Source organism: Berghia stephanieae, chromosome 2 (assembly GCF_034508935.2).
Source record: "Berghia stephanieae isolate SIO BIC M18660-M18661 chromosome 2, UCSD_Bste_1.3, whole genome shotgun sequence".
Classification (NCBI taxonomy): domain Eukaryota; kingdom Metazoa; phylum Mollusca; class Gastropoda; order Nudibranchia; family Aeolidiidae; genus Berghia; species Berghia stephanieae.
This window is the reverse complement of record NC_088361.1, coordinates 1246776-1262334: the sequence shown is the minus strand read 5'-3', so window position 1 is coordinate 1262334 and position 15559 is coordinate 1246776. Positions and strand designations below refer to the sequence as shown.

At 34.9% G+C, this 15559-nt stretch overlaps 1 protein-coding gene across 1 annotated transcript; it reads left to right on the top strand.

The window, feature by feature from the left end:
• The first annotated feature begins 723 nt into the window (after positions 1–723).
• LOC144964141 (uncharacterized) lies at positions 724–14973 on the top strand. The gene is made up of 4 exons (XM_078898076.1): positions 724–1460; positions 6991–7167; positions 7803–7875; positions 9807–14973. Exons 2-4 carry the CDS (start codon positions 7021–7023, stop codon positions 11117–11119), a joined length of 1533 nt encoding a protein of 510 aa, XP_078754202.1. The 5' UTR covers positions 724–1460; positions 6991–7020; the 3' UTR covers positions 11120–14973.
• The last annotated feature ends 586 nt before the right edge of the window (positions 14974–15559 follow it).

The window sequence follows — 15559 nt, the reverse complement described above, 5'->3', positions numbered from 1 at the left end:
TACTATCCCATTTTCTTCCTTTTTACTGGCGCTGATATGACCTTAATGAGTTGCAAGCGCCGTAAAACCCTTAAAAACAAAAACAAAAACAAACTCTCCGATTTTCATCCTTTTTACTGGCGCTGATATGACCTAAACGTTGCAAGCGCCGTAAAACCCTTAAAAATAAAAAAAAACAAACTGTGTCTTCTATCCCACCCTCCCCCCCCCCCTCCCTATATGTGTTTTCCAACATGCTTTCTGTCTTTGTCTTGGGATGAGATTACTTGTTTTTTGTCCTGCCCCTTACCGGAGTCCTTGGCTGGGAGGGAAACAGACAAATGTATAGTTAGAGCTTTAGGAGTTATATTTTTTATAATGTCTCTGTTATGTACTGTGTTATTTTTCTTTACATATTGTATATGATTTGTTAACATTTGCGTGTGTTCCTCTTAGTGGGATATGTGTTTGTGTCTGGATGAGACTTTTAGGTGATCTCAAATTAAGTACTTTGATAGTGGGTTCTTGGAATCTACATCGGCTTCCTATTTGAAGTTATTCTCCATTGACTTACCGTGTTTTTTTGTGTTTTTTTTTTCTGGTGCTTTAATTGTAATTCTATAACTTTTTGCTGTCACATTTTCGTCCCTTTTCACAGGCGCTGATATGGCCTTAATGTGTTGCAAGGGTCATGATTGAAAGAGAAGCAGTCAAGTGATTTTATTAAGTTCTGAATTGATATTGTCCTTGTAAATTATGCCTATACTATCTAAGTAGTACCGAAAGAAAAAAAATTGTGTAAACATTGTGTTCCTCCGTGGGATCTTGTGCTTGCGTTTGGATGGGACTTTTGGTGATCTCAAGCACACTCTTGAATTACTTCCTTTTTTTTTTCTTTTGAATCGGTCCCCTTTGTCTTACCTTTTCCCACCTGGGTGCTTTTAATTGTGAGTCGAGCATTTTATGAATATCCCATCTCTTCCTTTTTACTAATGCTGATCTGATCTAAATGTCTCGCAAGCGCCTAAAGTAAAGGAAATCTAAAAAATAATATGAGGAAAAATATTGCCCATTACAACAATATTAAACTAAGCTCATAATCGGGTTTGGATGTAAGACCTGCATATATGTACACCTCGACCTGTATTAATTCTTCTGTGTCTTCTTTTTTATTGTCATTTCGTTTTGTGTAGATTCCATTTTTAGACGCAGAAAAGTTTTGTTGACTTTTTTTTTTTCAGTACGAGAATTGAGACACAATTTAGCGAAATTACTATTATCCGTACTAAAAAGTAAGACTACAAGGCACATCAAGGCCTGGATTCATGTCAACATTGAAAATAGTCGGTCGGAAATAAAGTATTTTTTTAACTGCTTAATTTTTTAATTTTTACTTCTCAAATCAAAATATTTTAATTATTACGCCAATGTCCAAATGAAATATATTTTTGTGGAAAAATGAGTTTTTGAGAGGAACGTATGTAAGTGTAAGGTTAGACGGTAGGGCGTAGACGTAGAGACGATAACTTAACTTTTGTTTTCCTCGTCCTCATACTCATACTCATACTCATATTCATATACTCATACTTTCAAACTCACAATCATAATCACAACTCATCGTATCTTTTTTGAACTTGGTGGACAAACCACAGAACATTGTCATTGCTCTTCCACTTTCCTCATTCACTCACAATGACTCAATGCGAATTCCAGCCCTATCACTATCACAGTCACAGCGCAGTCATATTCTCTTTCAATTCACTTTCAAACTCTATGCGCCAGTGTGATGTCGATAGTAGATATCTAGATAAGATAGTATAGTATGTAGATATGGTGTATGTGAATGTGATTAGACAGATTTTCGGATTGTCGACGTACACGGTAACTTTAGGCAGCAGCAGTGGGAGTCAAATTGTGACCTAACTCGCCCATAAGAAAGTTATGACTGGAAATTGCCGTTCGCTTTTACTAGTAGCTATATCTAATATTTTTAGGGTTAGGGGGGTTCAATTAAAGATGCATAACTTCGTTATAAAAAGAGAAATATCGCAGATATTTTGGTATCATTATATTCGTTACTAACCGGGCACCTAGCCTCAGGTAACATTTATATACGGTAACCTTGAATCTCGCCTTTATAATGGGTTAAATTGTATTGCACACGCACACACACATACACACACATAGAGTGAGGTCCATCCATTGCTTGTATTATAACGGCAAACCAGTTACCGGAGCTACCGTGTACGTAGATCCTGAGGCTAGGTGCCCGGTTACCGTGTACGTAGACACTGCCTTAGATTTTTGTGATGAATCTAATCTAACTATTCGTCTAGTAATAGACTAGACTAGATATCTAGCTCTTGTTTTGTATTTTTGATTTTGTTAAATTTAGATTCATCAAGTTTAATTTCGTCAGTTTGAATTTGAATTCAATAAAAATCTGACTATACCTTGAACTCGATGCAACTGAAACTTTGACTCCAGATTTTGTCATCATTTCAACTAATTAAAAACCATTTAAATCATGTATGGAACTGAAACTGACTCTCTAAAATACGTTTACTTAAAATTGGTATTGAACTTTGAACAATTTATGAAGACCGAAATAGTGCCGTGTTTTGTTACAATTATCATTTTAAAAAACCTAATTCATACCTTTAAAAACAGTTCAAATTTAGAACGATGTATGAATGTGCCTTTATCCAAAATTAATTCCACCCAATTATACGATTGCTGATGCAAAGGTTATCCTTGGAGTTATTTTGTCACTTTACATTTTAAAATTCTTTCATTTTCACTTTGAAGTGGCAACTCTGACTCGAGTCAGAATTGTCTCCCATGGCTATTCGGACTCAAACTTCAATGTGCGTGCACAAACACAGGTGGACACAGTGTGGGCAGTGGACAAAGAGTGGAACTGGTAGAAGAAGAAGAGTCCAGAGGAATTTCTGTTTTGCCCATATGGGTGACACTGATAGAGTGACACTTAACATAACATTAGATATCGCTCCAGTATTTTGGTTAAAATAGTCTCTCATTTAAAGTAAAACATCTCTGTATGTCTTGGGTTATTCAACTGATATTCAAAATAACAACAACAAAAAAAGCGGCATTCAAATCTATAAAAATTTCTTCTAAGTAGACATGATTAAATATCTCCACAATTCAAGTGGATCAGTGGTTAAGCTGTTTGACTTTGACAAATCCCCAATGGGGATAAGTATTTTTTTCAATATTATTTTTTTATTACTTCTGTTTATTTTTTATTTTTTTAAACTTTTACTTTAATCATTTTGTTTTATTTTGTTGTTGTTGTTGTTGTTGTTCTTCTTCTTCTTCTTCTTTTTCTTCTTCTTCTATTCATAACTCGTCACAAGAGGAAACCTACAAAAATCGGAGCAATACTTAGCATGATCTAGCAGGTGACAATTGATATCGCTCTGATTTAAAAAAAACAAACATATATACAAGAATACTATACTGCCACAAGGAAAGATCATAAACTCACTGTCCAGATCTTGTCCCCTTGACCCGATACCAACTAATCTCTTATTGTAATGTCTTGACTGTTTTTTAGAACCTTATTACAGTAGAACATGAAAGTAACGTACTCGGAAATAGCGAGAACTCGGAAATAGCGAGTAAAATCGAAATCCCCGTTTTTTTCCCTTATTTGAGTCAATAAAATTAGCATGAAAGTAGCGAGTATGAAAAAGAGGTCAACTCGGAAATAACGAGCATTTCCTGCCCCAGCCTAGGACTGCGAACGAAGTAAAGCAAAACAAGAGACAATGGCAATTTAAATATTTTTAGCCTAGCCTCTTTTCTTTTCTTATTTTTCGTTACGAGTAATATTACATAGTAGCCTTGTCTGTAGTAGTACATAGGAGGAGAAACAAATTTGGGTGGGGGTTGGGTTTGTGTGCGTTTGTGTATTGGGGGTGGGGGTCAATTATTCACCCAATGTGGTGCCACGCGACGCGCGAGGTAAGCACATGTCAACATGCCTCACTTCGCAGCATCGGTCAGCGAGTAGCATCGTTAACGAACGACACAATCAGCGAGAGAGGGTAGTGTGGAACCATTATTTCAATGGGTCAGTGATTGAGTGATGCGCTTGCGTACCTCATCAAACATACCGAGTGCAAACAAACACTCGCGCGCACACGCACACACACACACACCCACACTTCTATGTTCTTGTTTTTTTTTCTAGTCATGATTTTACTTGAAAAAAAAAACAAAAACACAAAAAAACAAAAAAAAAACCCAAGCCACTTCTGTGAAGAAATTGAAATAGGGGCGACGGCTTTTACTCGAATTACACACTGAGGGGAATAACCAGCAATATTATAACCTTTCCTGGCAACTCGGGAATAGCGAGAACTCGGAAATAGCGAGTAATCAGGAGTGGACCCGTCGAACTCGCTATTTCAGAGTTCTACTGTACTGAAATCATTAATAACTCATTGCAGTCTTGGGCTGTACCAGATGGCTACAACAAAAAAAAAACTGTCGTCATCCTCTTTTCATAATTTAGACCATGAAAATCTGTAAAATTACCGCCTTGTGTCTAATTTTCCTTTTCTTTTTGAAATCCTGGAAAATGTAGTACTAAAGCAGCTAAACAGTCCTCTAGAGACAAATAATCTTATTGAACCTTTTCAGTCAGCTTACCATGAGCACTGAAACTGAAACTGCCCTTTTGAAGATTGTGAATGACCTGCTGAAAGCAAGTGATAATCGTGTTATTTCTATCCTTATGCTGTTAGATCTATCTGCAGCATTCGACACAATAGATCACACAATCTTATGTGATAAGCTTTATTCTGATTTTGTCATCTCTGGTACTGTTCTATCGTGGTTTAAATCATACCTCACCAATATGTCCCAGGCAGTGAGTGTTAATGGGAAGGTTTTTGATGGTGTCTATATAGAATATGGTGTCCCGCAAGGATCGGTGTTAGGCCCTATCCTTTATACTAATACCCTATATACTTTACCTTTAGGCCGTGTAATACGCTCCCATTCTGTTAGCTACCACATTTATGCTGACGACATGCAGCTATATATAAAGCTGCCTCTCCTCATGATCTCTCCTCTCTTGTCTGTGATTTAGAAAATTGTTGTAACTCCATCAAAAGTTGGATGCTAGAAAATAAGCTATTGTTAAATGAAGATAAAGCTGAAGTTGTTTTGATTGGAACTCAGAAAAAAATAAAGTCTATCCACTTGTCAACTACCCTAACCATAAGTGATTGTGATATTTCTATTTCTGAAAAGGCTAAAAATTTGGATGTCATTCTGGACAGTTCTTTGTCTATGGATCAGCACATAAACAATAATGTGAAAATTATGTCCTATGAGCTCTGTTGAATATAACAAATGAGGTCATGTTTACCTTTCAACATCCCTCGACTACTGCAATTCACTGCTTGCTGGTCTCCCCAATAACAAAATAAACAAGTTCCAGAGAGTACAGAATTGTGCGGCTATGTTAGTCCTGGGAAAATTTCATTACAATGATATAAAGGACATGCTTTGAACCCTCCACTGGCTGCCAGTCCGGGCTAGAATTTAATACAAAATAGCCCGTGTCTGCTTTGGTGTATTTGAGTCTTCTGTCCCCTTCTATATTTCACAATTATTTAACACTCAAACCGTACGTACCTCTCAGAAATCTTAGATCCCACGATTTAAAATTGTTAGCATCTCCTAAAACTAAACTTAAATACTTTGGTAATAGGTCTCTTATGAAATTCAGACCAATGATTTGGAATGATCTCCCTCAATCTATGAGATTTTTTAGCTCGATAGATGTTTTCCAAATAAAACTGAAAACATATCTTTTCAGTAAATATTTACTTGCTTGAATTTTAAATGTATGTGACTTATGTATTGATAATGTTTTTTAATGCCCGTTTTATGCTCTTTTTAAAAATTAAAGCGCCTTGAGGTTGCGACGAAAGGCACTATAGAAATATGCTTATTATTATTAAATATTATTATTATTATTATTATTATTATTATTATTATTATTATTATTATTATTATTATTATTATTATTATTATTATTATTATTATTCTTACTATTCCAAATAACTTGTTCATTGCCCATGCACAGTGGAGTTTGAGTCCGAATAGCCACAGGAGACTGTTTAGACTCGAGTCGAAATAGCCACAGACTTTTTACTTCAAAAGTGCTACCTCTCATAGATTTCCCAATAAAATGCCAGATGTGTATGTAGCATTTTATTTTATTTTATTTATTTGCTTTGGTACAAAAAGGTACAAAGGAGTTGTCAGTAAAAATGCAATTTGCTGTGTAAAACTACTTGACACACTTTTAACTCAATCTGATTGATTGACCACCTTTTGGAAAAGTGAGGGCGAGGCTAATTGGTACATAGAATAATTAAATATAAGATGGTTTGTTCAACTATCAACTCTCCAGCAATTAGTTATCCAGAATAATCAGCAGCAACTGTGACTATCACCATGTCCAAGTTTAATTCCATTTTTAAACTCTGTCCACCTTCACCTTGTTCAAAAACATAAAACCAACCTTTTCTACCAAAACAAACCAAAGTTTGTAAATAATGAAGCCGGGAGTTTTGAAATTGTCTTTTCTAATTGATAACTGAATATATGTAAATTCCTCTCCCTGAAAGGATGATCAATGGTTACCATTACTGTTAAGCATATGACAGTTTTCCAAAAGAGATCATGTGATATCATCAAGGTTATCAGAAAAGTCAGGAAAGTTTAATTTCGGAACTGACCTCATCAAGTATAGACAAGAAATGGCTGAAGCCAAATTAAGTCGTCAAAAGGGCTGTATTATTTTTTAATTTTTCAATTAATAAAAGTTTTTGCAAACAAAGATTAAAATCTGCACTGAAAGCCCAAACATGTAAGTTTTTGACATTCAAGTAGATTTATTTCAATTATATTAATATTTTTTTCTCTCTCTTTTTCTTTTCTTTTTTTTTTCGCATTTTCCTCAAGCTATTGAAGTTCATGGCTTAATGAAGAAAGATGGAGGAAAATTTGAAATCTTTTTCAGAAGAAAATTTTTCCAGTGGATGGGTATTGAATGATGAAACAAATTCAAAAAATAGTGGGTCAAATGAAAGCAATGCTGATGAATCATCAGAGAATTCCTTTGATGACGATTCTTCTCAGGTAAGCCATGCAAGTAATCTGACCATCGTATTGTCATAGTAGAGATTTCTTTTTTTTAATCCTTTTTTTTGAACAGTTTTGTGAGATTAATTAAGTAAGGGAAATGTAAAAGAGGAAGACCAAAAAACTTGTGGACTCTTGAACTATATGCAGATACAAAGAACCACCTAGAAAGAACTGGTAAAGACAGTCTAGGATAAAGGATGATTGCATTGTACGGTCGATGACCCATGCTCCGTGGGCAGTCTGTGAGATTTATGTGGTCTTAGATAGAGCAATGGAGTAGTTTTTTATTGGATTTTACTTTTATTTTTATGAACTATTTTTCTTTGTATCGTTTACTTTAAGGTGTCTCCGGTCCAAGAGTGTTACAGGTACTGAAATCAAAAGGTTTTTGATAGTTCATTGTGGTTTCTACTCTCTTGTGTTTCTAAGCTTTGAAATATTTTAAAAGTGTCACAATCTTCTAAAACTTAAATTGTAAACAAAGTTTAATATTAAATGCGATGTAGTTTGGTACTATTGGCAAGGCACAAATAATGTTAAATGTAGTTACATTTGAAACTCGCAGTTGTTTAATTATGCACGACAATTGAATAAATTAAACATTTTTTTTCCTCCATTTCTCAATGTAGGTTGATGATGATAACGTCATGGATTCTGAAATTACACAGGAAACACCATCACAAGATAAGGCCTCTGAGATTGGTTAGTTTATTTTATTCATTCTGTGCTTTGGACATGAGAATTAAATCTATAATCTGGCATTGCAGTTTTTGCATCACTTGCAGCCACATAAAATCCTAAAATCTCACTGATTTGCATTTTGGCCGCGCGGGTGGTTCGATGGGAGCATCACCCTTGAATCATATACCTATGATGTTCGCATGGGTGTACGATCCGATAGTGATGTCGTTTCTTCTTCTCTTTACTAGCCTATCCTGCTTCTTTGGTTTGTGATTGGATTTTTGACAGGGGATATTTTTTTTCTGTAAATCTTCTGCCTGTTTGTTCTTGGTTATTTATAATTTAGCTTATGATATCTTTAGGTTATGATTTTGATTTACATTTGTACTATTTTTGTTGGATTGCTTGTTTTTTTGTTTCAGCGGTCTCTCATATAACCTCAATTGTGTTGGAAGAGACCTAAAGCAACAAACAAACAAAAACATTTTGGCCGTAAAATCTGCAATTTTTTTCCCACATTTTTGCAAATTTTTGAAATTTTGCAAAGAAAAAAAAGAAAAATAATAAATAGAAATAATATTAATTTTTTGAAAATGTAAAAAAAAAAAAAATGAAGAATGTTCTTTTCTTTTAATTTGATAGCTCGTGTAGAATATGAAAGATAATTAATCAAGAGTAGTTTCTTTTTTTATTATCCCATTTTTGTCCTTTTTACTGGCACTGAAATGACCTGGCATTTGTTGCAAGCGATGTGAAATCCTTAAAAACAAACAAATACCTTTCTCTTTCATGGACTACTTTAGGGTTTTTAGGAATATTTATAGCAAATTTTTTGCAAATTTTGCTGTTTTTAGCTTGCAAAATTTGGGAATTTTTATTCTCAAAAAACCGCCATGTCAGTATAGTCATAATATCATTGTTTTTAGTTTTGAAAAATGCACGCAATCTCGAATACTGAAAACTTGAAATAACAAAATTTTGGAACAATTCTCAGATTTTCAATTCCATGTTTTTGTATGAGTATAAGCCCCATGACATCTCATTGACACTTAGGATGTCCAACCAATACATTGATGTTGTTCGCTGCATTTAGGTTGATGGTATAATTATATAACAGCCTTTGTAAATATTCTAACAAAATATCAATGATTTCCATGCCTATTTGTCTAAATTGTGATGTGATGGTATGGTGTCCTTTCAGTCAAGAAATATTCAGCGCAGTCACTGACAGTGATTGCACAAAATTCTGGTCCTGGTATTTTATTCATGGGTAAGACATGTTACACATATTACCCCACTCAACTCGGGCATGAATGAGTACCTGCTTATTGGAGTGTTATAACAAAAAGGACATCTATGAGGTAACTGGTTTTGTATGAAATGGAATTATAGTTCCATATGGCCTGCTTGAGGAAAAACTGAAACATTTTGAAGCAAATTGAGCATGGTAAATCCCTGGAAATGCGCTATATATAAACGTTCATCTTTATTTTTCAATGCTGATGGTTTTCCTCGGATCCACGGAAATCCGCGATTTTTGAGTCAGAGGAGAAATTTCCTCTTTTTTTAAAAGGTATATTTCCCTCAATCAAATGTACTGGCAGTGAGAGATTTGATGTGTGGTGGAACAAATAGGTGCAGTTTCCCACTCTCTAGAAGTTAGCTAGAGTATCAACGATAGTTTATCATCTCACTTGCTCTAAAAATGTGTGTGTGTGGGATGGGGGGGTGGGGGGGGGGGGGGTGAATACTGTAAAAATAAAGGGTTCTTAAAGGCAATCATTTGAAATTTTCCTCCCTTTTCAGTTTTTGGCACCATCAGCACTGATTTTTAAAGGACCAATCTGAGAAATATTTGAGAAATTGTCAGAATCTTGAATCCTCCATTCTTAGTGGTTATGTTTTTCTACTTTCTTTTTTCACTCTACCTTCTTTTTTCACAATTTCTCTAGATTCTCCATCCACCAGTTCTGCCATAGATAATTCCCTGATACAAATTGAGACAGTCACAGGAGAAAAGATTTTTAAATGTCATCTCTGCAATAGGGAATTCAACTACAAATGCTCTCTGCAATCTCACATCAGGACCCACACAAAAGAAAGGCCTTTCCAGTGTTCTGTCTGTAACAAATCCTTCAGTGAAAGAGGCCATATTATTACACATATGAGAACCCACACAGGAGAGCGCCCCTATCATTGCACTGTTTGTGATAAGAGTTTCAGTCAAGGAGATCACCTCAAAATTCACATGAGAGTTCATACTGGTGAAAAGCCACACTTATGTACTCTATGTCCCAAAGCTTTCAAACAAAATAGTAATCTGATACGGCATATGAGGTCACACACTGGAGAAAGGCCATTTGTATGTAGCATATGTGATAAGTCATTTAATATGAGTTCAAGTCTAAAGTTCCATATGAAGTCACATTCAGCCTATAGTATGACTACAAAAACTATCAACACAGAAGATGGAGAGGTGGAGGTTTATGCATGTACTTTGTGTGAAAAGGTATCTTCCAATAGTCGTATCATAGAGGAACACATAAAGGATCATATAGATATTGATAAACCATTCAACTGTCCCATTTGTGATAAGGCATTTGCTGAAGTAGGGAATATGAGAGCTCATATAAGAATACACACGGGACGAAAAAATCATAAATGTGGAGTCTGCGGGAAGGAATTTAACCGCAGCACCAATTTGACAGTACACTTGAAAACGCACAGTGGGGAAAAACCTCATATTTGCAATATATGTAATAAAGGATTTACTGCGAATAACAGCTTAAAGAGACACATGAAAATCCACTTTGCTCACTTAAACCCTGAGGAAGAAAAACCATATCAATGTTCAGTCTGTAATAAAGTGTTCAGCGAAAGTTGCAACATAAAAGCTCATATGAGGATACATACAGGTGAAAAGCCATTCACTTGTAACGTGTGCAATGCTTCTTTTCGGGAGGCAGGGACTTTGAGAGCCCATATGAGAATTCACAGCGGAGAAAAGCCTCACGAGTGTTTGATTTGTGGCAAGAGATTTAATCGTAACTCCAATCTGACAATTCATAAGAGGATTCACACAGGAGAACGACCCTATGTGTGTTATATTTGTGGGAAGGGATTCAAAGCCAGTAACAGCCTGAAGAGGCATTCCAAAACACACACAAACACATGGGAGAATTTTGTAAATGATTCAAGTAATCTCACCGATACAGATAGAACTCTTGAAAATGAAAACAGTGATGGGAAACATTCTGTAGATTAAGGTGTCTTGGCAAATGACTTAGATGTAATCCACGAAAATGATTCTTGGGATTTAGTTTGGAATGTTATAAAGTATTGAAATAATGAGTATGACTGCTTCAGACAGAAACAAAATATTTAAAACTGATCATTTCAGGTTCAATCATCAATCAACAAAGAAAAAACAAACAACAATTTAAATGTTAATACAAGTTGTCCAGGGAAGTTTGAAAGTTGGGTTTTGGTTCAACTTATTGGTACAGTCGGAACAGTTTAATTTTCGTGATCACGTTATTTCTTAGTAAGTTTGCAATATTATTCTTACTTTGCGAATACTGATTTGAAGGAAGGGTAAGCAATTCATTTCTTAGTAAGTTTGCAATATTATTCTTACTTTGCGAATACTGATTTGAAGGAAGAGTAAGCAATTCTTATCTCCCAGTTCAGAAACTCTGTAAGGAGAGCTCCAGTCTGCTCTTCTCAATTACAGAAATGCCTACTTTCCGAAAATTTATGGATTTCTCATGGAAATTTGAGAAAAATAATGGTTGTCCCGGTTAAAAGGGAAGTTTACATTGGATAAAAAGTGACCATTATTTTTACAGCCTCTGGGGTAAAAAAGTTAATGTGATTTGCATATGATGTAGGACTGTAGGCATGATGATGGCAATAACAGTCACGAATTATAAGGTTTGTTCTATAGTGTAGCAATGAAATCTCAAACAGTTGAGACCAGACCTATTTATTTGAGAATCTTGAGTTTTTGAGATTTCTGTTTTTACAAAAAAATGTGAAGAATGTGAGGGAGGTACATGGTTTTGGTATGGTCTCATTTTGACGAAATGTAGCAGTAGCAGTTGGTGTGTCTCATCTATTTCAGAGGTGGAATAAGGTTCTACTTTGTAAGTGCTATAATGAGAAGACAAAGGCAGCATGTTGCATTGTAGATTACACAATCAGCCTTTACCTATGAATCTGGACCTAATCACTATCAATTCTCACTTATCTCCCTCACGCCTCTCCTCTCCCCTCATCCTCCCCATTCCCAATCGCTTGTAAGACACTGGTTAAACATGCATTTGCGATTGCACACTCATCTCCTCACACACACACACACACACACACACACACACACACAGACACACTCTTCAGGCAAACGTGCACTTGCCAAATTAACACACACACTAAATGTCATATATAGAGCAATGGCAGCTTTTGTTTTCATTCAGTAGAAACATAGGCAAAAGAATTTTATCCATGAACATGAAAGTAAATGTCCAGTTTGTTCGGGATTTCTGTGATGGCCTCTGTGTCTGATAGAGTGCAGCACCTAACATCTGTCCTTAATGTAAATTGTAAGTCAAAGTCTGGAAAACAAAGATTGGATGCTGATGTGCAGGCTTCTTTTAAGGGGCGGTTTGGGTCTTTTCAAAAAAATTTTTAATTACCAATATTGGACGGTTTTAATCATTCTGTATAGTCATTATAGGTTAAAAAACAACATTTATGGTGAAAAATTTTAATTATCTGTGTTGATACCCATTTTGCGACCTAATTTGGGGGTCTGACATAAAAAATATAACAATCTTGTGGCAAACGTTCCACTAAAACTAATGAAGGAATGACCTCCATATTCTTCCCTCTTGTCAACATTGTACCATAGTGTGTCACCATAGAGAGATTTTACGGCTTTAGTTTATGGAATTTTTGTTAGAACATTACAAAGTTGAGAATCAAAATGTTATGACAAAATTGATGTTAAAAATTTAGAATTAGGATTATAATTCAAAATTCACATATCTTATCAAAAAAATCTCTCTATGGTGACACAATACATTATCTCTGTGATAACTGGGAATTTTCAGACATTTTCATTGAATAGATTCTGAGAAACATTTGGCACAGTATCCCATACCCTTAAAAATATCACATTTTGAGAAAATAGCTTTCTGTTTTTCACACTTTTCTTACTTTATGTACCATTTTCGACTGTGTTTTTCTTGCCTTTATAGTCTGCTTTAAGAATTTGGACTTCAATTATATTATTTCTAGGGTAATAAAATATCAATTTCCACCAAAATCTCAAAATCAATTTTTCGAAGGATTTTCCTAATAATTAGACCCAAACCGCCCCTTAACTGATTAAATGCCTCATTCTATATTGCTTCCCAGCTTCAGCTATGAGATTTAACTCTCTTTTTCTTATTTGATCCTTCTATCTTATCAAATAAGCTAATGGTCTGGCTTTGGTAGCGATTATTATTCTAATACGAAGTAATCCTCAAGAAGGACTGAAGCTGTTTTACAGTCTCTGGCTAGGCCACTGATGATCTTAAGAGGTTACATTTAGATAGTTTGAGCTTAAGGTTTGCTTCCTGTAACTTTCACAAACTATTCCTAAGGCTTTATTATGTTCCTCAACTGTCTTGAATAAATCAATATATCAATATATATGCATATGTCTTGCATCAAATCATTATCAACTAACCTTTCAAGCATCACCCTTGAATCATATGCCTATGATGTTCGCATGGGTGTACGATCCGATAGTGATGTCGTTTCTTCTTCTCTTTACTAGTCTATCCTGCTTCTTTGGTTTGTGATTGTATTTTTGACAGGGGATATTTTTTTTTCTGTAAATCTTCTGCCTGTTTGTTCTTGGTTATTTATAATTTAGCTTATGATATCTTTAGGTTATGCTTTTGATTGACATTTGTACTATTTTTGTTGGATTGCTTGTTTTTTTTTGTTTCAGCGGTCTCTCATATAACCTCAATTGTGTTGGAAGAGACCTAAAGCAACAAACAAACAAACAAAAAAAACTAACCTTTCAATTAAACACGGATAAGTTGCAAGGGCTCCTTGTGTACTTAATGACATTCTTTTGCACTCAAGGACCTGATACCCCCCTACTCTAAAGGTGCTCTAATGTCTGTCCTCTGGTGCACCTTCTGATATTACTCGAATTTGAGATGGAAGAGAGCTAAACTACTTCGCTCTAACCATATAGTCAAGCATGTCCTTAATTCTCGGCAGAGAACATGTGTTCAGAATGGTCAATTTATTTGGTTGTCGCAAATCAATGAAAAACCGCAAACTGCCATCAAGTTTGCATATCAGAGCCACCCCTGAGATGTATTGACTAGAGGAAGGCTGAATGAACATCTGTCTTTTACATGTGCCCTGAGTTCATCAATGGTGTTCAGAGATGCAACCATAAAATATTTTTTGTGTAGGTTTTTGATTGAAAATGATGTGCAATTAAAAAAAAAAAATAAACGAAAAAAAAAAACAAACAACAAATGTTGTAATACTAAACGACATGTTACGAAACAACAGATTTAAAAAAAATGAATGTTTTGAGAGCAGAAGTACACTATGATTCTATGATCTTGATCATGTAATTAAGGAACAATTAAATCGGTAAACTGAAGTAAGTTCTATTCTGTTAATTATGACTGTTTATGCACTGCTTTTATAAAAATCATTCTTATATCCCTTATTATTCTAATTTTATATGCATTACTACTTGATGCAGGTAGTATTAGTATTATTAGCAATACAGTAACTTCATATTGGCAGATTCTCATGACGATATCAATAAGCAAAGCTTCCAATACTTTGTTATTTAAACTTACTAAATAATAATCTTAAAACTGATGATTGAAGTTTTTATGGTGCAATAAATATGAAATCCAGATTTAACAAACTGCATATTGCCATACCCCAGTTTCATAGTACCTATTTTTGTCTCTAAAACAACACTAATTTAAATTATAACAGAATATATTCCTTAAATTGCTTTTACACACAAAATTGCAATTTTAAATTGTTCAACTCTTCATAATACACTCCTAAATAAACATTCACTTACAATACTTGTGATATAGAAGTTTACATATTATTTACATAGAGCCCTCACAGCTTTTCGGGAACTCTAACTTCTCATTTCTGGGTGGGGTTTCCGACCTCCCATAGTGGGCAGGGAGGTACTTGCTGTGTCTTCTACCCCCTGTATCTGTTTTCCATTTGCTTTTGTCTTTGTCTTGGAATAGATTTACTAAGTTTTGTCCTGACCCTGGTCGGAGTCCTTGGCTGGGAGGGAAACAGTTAAATGTATAGTTGGAGTTGTGGGAGATGATCTTTTTTTCCTTGTAAATCATCTCTCTGTTATTAACATATTTGTAAACATTTGAGTGTATTCTTCTTAGTGGGGACTTGTGCTGGTGTCTGTGAAGGAGTTTGGTGACCTCAAACTAAGTACACTGATAGTTTGCTCTTGGAATTTACATCTATTCCCTATTTGAATCATTTCCCCTTGTCTTACTTTTTCCTCAAGTCCTTTTATTTGTACATCTAGAATGTTTTTACTATCAAATTTTCTTCCTTTTTACTGGCGCTGATATGACCTAAATGTATTGCAAGCGCCGCAAGACACTTAAATTAAAGACAAACAAAAACA